At 42.4% G+C, this 9,253-nt stretch overlaps 1 protein-coding gene across 3 annotated transcripts; it reads left to right on the top strand.

The window, feature by feature from the left end:
* The first annotated feature begins 2,905 nt into the window (after positions 1–2,905).
* Positions 2,906–8,592, top strand: TMEM100 (transmembrane protein 100). Of its 3 annotated transcripts, none has more exons than XM_081217972.1 (3): positions 2,906–2,967; positions 5,708–5,850; positions 7,354–8,592. In XM_081217972.1, the coding sequence occupies exon 3, from the start codon at positions 7,418–7,420 to the stop codon at positions 7,820–7,822; it is 405 nt and encodes a 134-aa protein (XP_081074098.1). In that variant the 5' UTR covers positions 2,906–2,967; positions 5,708–5,850; positions 7,354–7,417; the 3' UTR covers positions 7,823–8,592. The 3 variants fall into 3 exon arrangements, with proteins under 3 accessions (XP_081074098.1, XP_081074099.1, XP_081074100.1); XM_081217973.1 differs by lacking the exon at positions 2,906–2,967 and adding an exon at positions 3,271–3,341; XM_081217974.1 differs by lacking the exons at positions 2,906–2,967; positions 5,708–5,850 and adding an exon at positions 6,261–6,445.
* Positions 8,593–9,253: the final 661 nt, after the last annotated feature.

Raw genomic sequence — 9,253 nt, 5'->3', positions numbered from 1 at the left:
TCTCTCCTTCCCTACTTACACTGTCAAGTACCAGTCTACCCTGAAGCTTTCCCTCCCACCTGGACCAGACTGGTTTCATCTTCCAGGGGTCTCCCATAGCAGTTTGGTATTCCCTCTGGCAGAAAGATTACCTGTGGCTTTCCTGTCCTAGACTGTAAGCTCCCTGAGAGCAGAAATCATGCTTTACTTACTGGTTTCAATATGCTCAACTAGAACATTCAACAAGTTCTTGGCACCCAAAACGTGTGTAGTAAGTATCAGTGCATCCCAGGCAAGTTAAGGACTTAACGCTGCTGAGTTTTAGTTTCCTCACTAGTAAAATAAAAATACAAAGACCTGAGACAGGGTCTGTATATCAGTGGTGCATATTAGATGATTGATAAGCCTTATTGTGTTCTCTCCTCTTCAACCTGGATGTATCACGTAGATCGACTCAGAAGGAAGCAGCCTGGAGTTAGACCTGGGGGTAGTGGCACCCTCGACACCCCCATTTCTTTCTCTAAAACCTGGAGATAACAAAATCTACTTGTGAACATAAACTCAACATTCCTCTTACTTAAGCGCAGAGCTTAAAATCTATGGTTTCAACTGAATGTTTCATCATGTGGAGGAGGGCCAGACTGGTGAGCCCATCCCATGCCAGTCATTTCAAGAGCAGAGCTACACAACTGGGATATGACGAATCAGGTCAGAAGGTATGTTCTGCTCTATGAATATGGAACAAGAGAAGCTAACTGACCGTTACAGAACATTGTAGATTATTAACTTTTAGAAAATTTTACTTGTTACAGGATGGTTTCAAATCCCCAGGACCAGACTGATGTTGAAACCTAGAAGTGTTGTGTTGATTTGGTGTGGATTGGGGTCACATGATGTTTGTGCACATCATTTTATGGGCAAGTGACATTTGTCACCAGAGGCTAGGGGGAGACTGCTTCTGTAAAAAGGCATAGAAGGGACCCATATTATCAGGGATGAAGAGGAGGGGCAAAGCGGGGAGGGTACTGTTGTCCCTCCCTTTCCTTCTCTGGAAAAGGCAAAAATGGTGGGCTGCACAAGCCCCTGAATACATGATCCATAGCCCAGTAGGGGAAGCTGACCCAAGTGCTGTGCACTTGTCTTGGGAAAGTGTCAGTCCAATTTGCTATAACTCTTTACCTCTGAGCTTCCTCATCTTAGGCCCCCCCAAAAATAATGTACACAAGTATAAGGATTGTGCCAGATGCATGGGGATGTTATCATAGCTGTTTTAGTATATAGTCAGATTTTGAAACAAGAAAATCAGCCTCTTCTCATCTGAGGCCAGAATGACAATTTGTTCTTGATGAAGTGAAAGCTAGTTTATTCATCCTTCCCTAAGGTCCCACCATGTTATTTGATTTCAGCAATTCTGGGTTTTTTTTATGTTTCTGCAATCTTTCATAGTGACTCAGAACAAAATGGGTAAGAGAATGGTGACCAGAGTGTACACCTAAAAGATGTGTTTTCCTTTCTATGTCTGTGTGGATTTTATGAGTTTGGGGTGCCTTAAAAGTGACCAGCAAACAGGAGACTGTATACTTATGTCTGAGGTGATACCCATTATTCCACCTGTTACTATGAGATCTCCTTCCTTGATGTCCTAGACGTCAAAGAGAAGTGCTCTGGGGCAGGGGTAGGAGTAGAAATAATATGACCTGTTATCCAAAATGAAAACACAAGCACAGATCACTTTCCAAAATGTCCATGATTGCAGAGCTTAAATGCAGACACACCCTTAAAAGAAGCATTGGAAAGAAGAAAAATTGGCCAGCTCCCCAAATCTCACTGAATCCAATTGGACTGGGCGATGACGGAGATCAAAGGCATGTGGCGACTGGACAGAGAACTGGGAGGAACTGGCATCTTCAGGCCTGCTGAAAATTAGCCAAATCAACCACACCAAGCAAAAGCAAACTGAAAGTAAATATGGGAGAGTAATTGAACGCACATGGGGGTGCTCTTCACACAATGAAAAGTTTGTGTGTTCCCAAAGGAGAAATTTTCAGGTCTTCAACAACATCGACCCATGGCAGGAACAAAATAGTGCCCTTTCTAATTGAGAAAATGAACCCTTTTGGCTTCTACTGAAGGGAAACCGGCAAAATCTCCTCTTGGTCATGGTACTCACGGTTTTCCTTGTCCTCCTCCACTTCTATATCTCCCTTCCCTCAATAACTTTGTTTCTGGCTTGTTTCGAAGTAAAATGAGATTTTTTTTTAATTTGGGGGAATTTTCTCCAGAACAGCAAGTGCTCCTAATTCTGCGTTTTATGATGCCTTTGGTGGAAGTTTAGCTCAGTTGCTCAGAGATGCGATTTTCCTGGGTACCACCATTGCCAGGGTGCCTCGCCCTCTCTGATGAACAGCACTGACAAGACCTCTCCTCTGGCTTTAGGGAGAGGGTCCCCACAAGGAACCAAATGCCATTTCGCCATCAATAGATCTCTTCTTCCTTTACTCCTCTTATTGCTTGCTTGTTATGGTGAAAAAATTAATTTGCCTTTTCACTCCCCACTGCACATACTTTCCCAACCCCACACCCTCCTAGAAGTATAGAACAAGGATTACGAATTCTTTTCTGCAGGTTCACAGTTTTACAGAGGGATAGTATCAGAATGGGGGCTTTGGATAGGGAAAACCTTGAAAATGGAAGCCCGAATGAGGATACAAAGAAAGAAAAACAAAGGAGGACACTCTTTCCAAACTTGGGTCCCTTTAAAAAAAAATACATGGATTCCATTTCCATAGAGGGAAATATGGAAGAAAATACAACAGCACTTAAGGAATTTCCTCTCATCAATTTTCCTCTGGTCCCTTAATTGTGTTTAAGCCTTGGTGAGTACTTTGTTCACAGTCCCTAGCGTAGTGATTTGCATCACAGTCTCTGGCTAGCTGTTGGCCTGGCCGGGAGCTGGCAGCTGTGTCAGTCCAATTCTGGCTGGGAAAGGTAAGGATCTTTGCCTGGGTTTTTGAAACTGGGAAAGAAATGTGGAATGTCTTTGGAGGGGTGGGGTGGGGTAAGAGGATGTAGATTTAATTCATGAATTAGAAGATTTCTGAAAAGTTCTCCATGCTTAAAGGAATCTCCTGGAGCCTTCTGTTTAAAAAGAACCAGAAAGATTTCCTCTCCCTTCTGAAAGAAGTCTTGCAGAAAGAAAGCTTGCTGCTTTGTGAATGAGATTTTGCATCTGGGGGCAGGTGTCTCTTAAGGCACTCTCAGGAATGTTTAATATCTTATAGGCACAGAGAGGAGGGAGGAAAAATCATTCAAAGACATCAGGCATTGATCACTAGGAATTCTTTGAATTTTAATTTGAAGAGGTAAGAATCATTTAAAACTGCAGGTGTTCTTGGGTATAATGATAGGTATCTATTCTTTAGATATAATTTCTGCTTTGTCCCAAAGCTTTCTACTTCTCTGTATTTATCAAAACAAACCATCAGTTGTCTACTAGCAATCTGAAGATGTGCATCTGTGTATCTGGGCAGATGCACATACTCTAAAGAAGAATAAGGGTGAATGTAACATCTGAAGCCTGAAAAGGCTGAGGAAAGCTTGGGTATTAGGAGAAATAATGACAGACCAACCCTGCCCCCAGCGCACAAATGCATTCACTGTCCCTCATTATAAGTTCAGCCAAGAGGTCACCATCCAAAAAAAGTGCCTCTGGCTTCTCTCTGAAAGGACTTCAAATCATGTACCTTTGACTTTGACAATGGGGGAACATGGTCAACAGGAAAGGGTGATGATATGCAAAGCTTCAGTGGGGTTATTGGATTATGTTGGGGGAGAAAGCAGCCCCTGCTAGAAAGTAAAGAGGAATTGCCCCCGAAGGCCACAGTTCACAGTGGGAAGAATGCTGCTCTCATAAGGGGCTTCTCACAAACCTCCAATTATGTGGCCCGTGGCTCCCAATATCCCTGTCCTCCCAGGGCATTGCTGGCAAGTGCTGAAATGCCATAGTTCTAAGTAGCCCTTCTCAAACACCAAGTGACAGCACTCCTCCTGGAGGGTGAATGTGTCCCTTTATATCCCACATTTTTGAAGTCTGAGGATAGTCGTGGCCGAGGCCCTCCAGGTACTCATCATCCTCAGCAGGCTGGGCTCCCCCGACTCAGCCAGGCCTCAGGAACTTTTCAACTTTATTTCTTTTTAATGAAGAAGCCCTTTCTCTGATTTCCATTCTAGAAAAAAGGACTTCTGGTCCCTCTCCCTTTATGACAAAATCACCATGGTATGATTTCTAGACAAGGATGGAAAGAGTGGGCTATCGTAGAACAGAGATGAGATGTCTGAGAACGTCCATGCCCTCCAGCAGAAGTCAGAGAAATCTAACAACTCAAGAGAAAGAAGGAAAACAAATCTCTTTCAAGATTTCATTTATATTTGTAGTATTAGTTGTATCAATTAAAAAGCTATTATTCAAACTTGTATGGATTAAAAAGAGAGGATGGATAACTTTTAGCTACAGAAGTATCGGGCTGAGCTTATAATAGTCACCCAGTATTATCTCATTTTTCCCTCCGGAAGACAATCTGGGGTTTTAAAATTTTAAATAGCTTATCTGTAAGAAAGTCTAAAGCTCTAAGTCCGTTTGCAGACAGGCGGTGGGAAATAGACCTTTATTGTTTGAGAGCGTGACACGTCGAGCCATATACATTTGAATATTTAAAATACCTTGCTCCTTTAAGTGGGTCGAGGATCTGCAGGTTGACATCAGCCAGGAGCTTGGTACAGACCTATTAAATCAATCTACATTTAACAAGCTCCTTACATAATTTGTGTGCTCCTTAAAGCCTACAGTTCAAACCAAGGGTTTCTCTCTGTGTGAAATTTGTCAGATTACTTAACCTCTCTGAGCCTCATTTACAAACTATCTATAAACTCGTTTGTAAACTAGTGAGAATGTTAATGCATGCGCCTTGCAGGTGCTCTATAATGACAGTGATGGTAATGATGATTTCAGCATTGCCGAAGTTACCCACTTCCTAGCACAAGTAGTAATCATGTTTAAATCAAAATGACTGTTTTTCCCCCTTAGTGACAAACATTTGTATGTCCCACCCTTGTTCCTAAATGAATTAATATCAAATAAGGGAGGGTGGTGGGTGGTGGGTTAAGCTTCAGATGGTCAGCACACATATATGAAGAAAGAATACTTGGGAAACCTGGGAACATCGATTTTTGCTGGCTTAGAGGCTGGATTCAGCTGCTCGATGACTTCACAGCTGTTCCTCCCACCCTAAAAGTGTCTATCCCTTCAGCTCTGTCCCCTTAGCTGGGTCTGCAACGCTGACTCTGGGATTTTCTTGTGAAAATGCCTGCTGGGCGGGAGGAAGATCTGGAGGTTGGCTGGGGAAAAAATGAGTAATGCAAAGCAGTGCACTCAGTAAATGCTGCAAGAGAAATAAAAGTAAAAGCTGCCTCCTGTCTCTAGGGACTCTAGAATGATTCTGACTTATCATGTCACTGAGCAGAGCTGGGGGAAGCCAAAACTCGGAATCTGCTGGCAAGGAAAAGAACGAAGAAAAAAAAAAAAATGGTAGGGAGGGGCAGTCCGGCGGGGGAGGAAATAAAAAGAGAGAGAGGGAAAGACAAGCGTCATTTAGGAAGAGGTAGGGTAAAAGAAAGAGCTCCAGATTCTAAAACCTGCCATACAGTATTTTATATCTTTTCTTTTCCCCAGAGGAGATCCCCGTCCTGTCACTTTATTTACAGACGTGCTGTTACAGGCTGTCTTCCCAGAGGTCGCAGAAGAAGCTCAGACGCTGCTGTTCCTTCCCTCCCAAGTCCAGTGGTCTCCTTGGTAATGGACTGCTTCTCTCTGAGGTATGGGTCGGTGTAAGTCTTTGGGGGACGGAGCTTCATTTTCAGGTTAGCTGAAGTCTCAGCTTTGGGGTGGAGATTTTTTTTTTTTTCTTTCAGTCAGAATCTCAAATATCCTTTTACGGGCCTAGCCAGTATTTAAAGGTATCATTGAACAGCAGTGATTAATTTGGTGATTAAAAATGCCATGCAAATAGGCAGCTCTAACTTTTAGTTCATTGCACAAGGAGTGATATTTTGGACCTCCCAGAGCAAGGAAGAAACTGTGAGGTTTGATTTGGTGTTGAATTAGTTTTCAGTGGGTGCTTAATATGATCAAAGTATTCATCTCACTGAAATCATCTCCAGTATCTTCCTTTAAATGCTTTCAGTAACTATAACTGCTCAACTCTTTAGCTGCTGGATCACTTCTCGATGGTAAAGGAGAATGACTTACCATGTCTGAGCAGGAGAAGAGTGTTCACTGATTTCTCATAGATGGCGTTTCAACCAGAGGCTTTTGATCGAGAGTCTCAGATTTCACCCTGAAATGTTCAGATTCAAAATATTTAGAGAGATACAGCGCAGCGCAGCAAGTTTTTGTACACAGCAGCGCGGGGTAAAAATGAACTTGTAAATCTTTATGCTTGTCTAGTATGCTTATTTTTTTTTAAACGTGGTACATATAATATCAAAATTCCTTGTTGAGTTTAGTGGAAAATTTGTGAATTGACAGCTAATTATCGTAATAATTGATCTTCTCTTTAACATAAAAAAAGCACAAAATTGTGTCCCCAAAAATTGTTGAATTATTTTTCTTACTTTTCCCTTTTCAAACGGATCAGAGGATATTGCCGCATTTTAGCTCACATATCCTAGCCTTATTGTCCCTGAATTTTTGCCCAACTGCACCCCCATCGTGGACCCAGGATGCATGTTTCGCTGTATTTAACAGTTACAACAATATAGACTTGTTAACTGTCAGTTGATGTAGGAGAACATCATTTGTACGCTGATTGCTGGTCTCGACGTTGCTTTGGTGCACAGCGAATGGGCAATAGTTTGGAAAGAGTGCATGTTATGCCCGGAAACGCCGGCAGAGTCTAGGTTGCTGTGAGCGTGGAAGGGACTGTGCGAAGTGTTGTTTATAACGTGTTCTCCTCTTGAATGAGGCTGTTTGGGGATTAAGGTTGAGGCTTCTCTGTGTGTTTAGAGGAAAGAAAAGCAATAGACAAAGCAGAAAAGCTTGTAAAACATTTGCAGACCGCCAGAGTGCATTAAGCACTGTAAAGTGTTTCCTGCTTTTTATATCTTCCCTTTCTTTATGGTTCTCTGCTTTATCTTGCTTTCTTCTCAATGCAAAGAGAATGCAAACAATTAGGAAAACAGTATATTAAAGTTGATTTTCACATGCGTCCATGCCTCCTAGAAAAGAACACAGTGGTCTTTCCCCCCAGCTCTTTACTCCTACTCGTGGGGCTTTACTCTGATGCATTTAACTGGTATCTGCTGTCTTCTTCTCCACAGCTTCCACCCTGGTGAGACCGCCCAGGTCTAGTCTGTGAACTCAGCTAGGAGGCATACTGTAAAAATGACCGAAGAGCCCATAAAGGAGATCCTGGGAACCCCGAAGTCTCCCAAGCCAGTGGCAATGCAGAAGAGCTCCAATGGTGAAGTCATGGTCACCATGGTCCCCCTGGTCAATGAGATTCAGCTGACAGCCGCCACGGGGGGCGCTGAGCTCTCCTGTTACCGCTGCATCATCCCCTTCGCCGTGGTGGTCCTCATCGCCGGGATAGCGGTCACTGCCGTGGCTTACAGCTTCAATTCCCATGGCTCAATCATCTCCATCTTAGGTCTGGTCCTTCTGTCATTGGGACTTTTTTTGTTAGCCTCCAGCGCCCTGTGCTGGAAGGTGAGACAGAGGAGCAAGAAAGCCAAGAGGCGGGAGAGTCAGACGGCTCTCGTGGCAAATCAGAGAAGCTTGTTTGCTTAGGACTGAATGAGACCAAACGGGATGTGTGGTCTGAAGGACCTGCTCTCACTCCGTCCGCCAATGCACCCAGGACTGGTGTGGGAGAGGATGGACTTGGCATTGCCGCAGACCAGAGGCATGGGGGTGGCCTGAGGGTGGAGGGTGGAGGATGGATGGGGTTCTCGTCTGTGAGCAATGACTCGTGTCTTCGACGACAAACTTAACTCTGAGGGCTATTTCTAAGACTGAAAAACCAGTTTTTCCTCTACATTAAACATTTTAGGGGTCATGGGAGGTGTGTGGCCTTAGACAACATTTGGTTCACCTTGGAAAGTAGGCAAGAGAAGATGAGTTCTGGCACACCAGCAACCTGCCTCCAAAAGAGATAACTTACGCTATTAGGATGTTATGTCATAAAAATGTTCTGCTGAGAGTCTAACGGCCTTGAACTTTGCATACTCCTGTGAAATTCTGTGATCATTTTTTTTTTTCCAAAAAGTTGATTCTCTAGCATCTGTTTTATTTTTCACTTTCAGTAACTCATCACTGGTGGTACTTTTCTTGAAGAATAAACTAATTTTTTTTTTATGTTTTAACATTGGACAGTTTTTAGATGATCGTAATGCTGTGTCAGAAGTTTAGAAAAAAAAGGTAAAATGTGTAGCTACTCGATGACATGCGGGGATAAATTAATATTAAAATAATCCAATATAGCACTTTTGATGATTTTTATATTAAAGTTTAATGTACATTTTATTCAAAATAATAAATACTCATTGCTGCTGAAACTTCTTAAATGGTTATTTCCATTGTAGTTACTGTTACTGCAGTTCCGGATTGCCCATCTTTCCTTTCCTCATTGACAACGACATCTCCATTGTGTTTCTCTCGAACGGACATGTTGCTTCTTCCTAACTTAACTAAAAGATTTTTACTTTTTATCACATCATTTTTTTCACGACCTCTGAAGAATAATATGAATTATGTTTATTCTAAAAGATTTATATGCCATTATAATTAGGAAATCAATGCCCTGGGCCAGGAATTTTATAATGTGTTGTGAAATGTGTGTTACATATTTATCAGATCAGTTGTTAAATATTTGCTTAACATATTTTTGAGCACCAGCTATATACCAGGCATTGGGTAGATTCTCAGGCTGCTTAACTGAGTTAGCAATAATACAATGCAACTAACGTTACTGCTTGAATTCTGTGAATATTGAGCAGCTAGGACTCTACGCCATAACTCTAGCCAGAAATATCCCCGGTTCACGTCGTTTAAACCATATTAAACTAGAGTGGAAAGATAGGCACAAAGCCTTTCCTAAACCTTGGAAAAACAAAGCAAAACAAAACAAGCCTAGCATAGCACTTTCGATGAAAGACATTCTATCAAGGACTTTAATTAAACGTGGCAGGAGCCCTCTGGCACTGACTGCTCCCTGGTGCT

This window comes from Mesoplodon bidens, assembly GCF_964165515.1.
Source record: "Mesoplodon bidens genome assembly, chromosome: 19".
In the NCBI taxonomy this organism is placed as follows: Eukaryota; Metazoa; Chordata; class Mammalia; order Artiodactyla; family Ziphiidae; genus Mesoplodon; species Mesoplodon bidens.
Note: the sequence above shows the minus strand (reverse complement) of the source record. Positions and strands in the feature narration are given on the sequence as shown.

What these genes read in the sequence shown, in the direction of transcription:
- TMEM100 (XM_081217972.1), top strand. Translation starts at nt 7,418, where the DNA reads ATGACCGAAGAGCCCATAAAGGAGATCCTGGGAACCCCGAAGTCTCCC.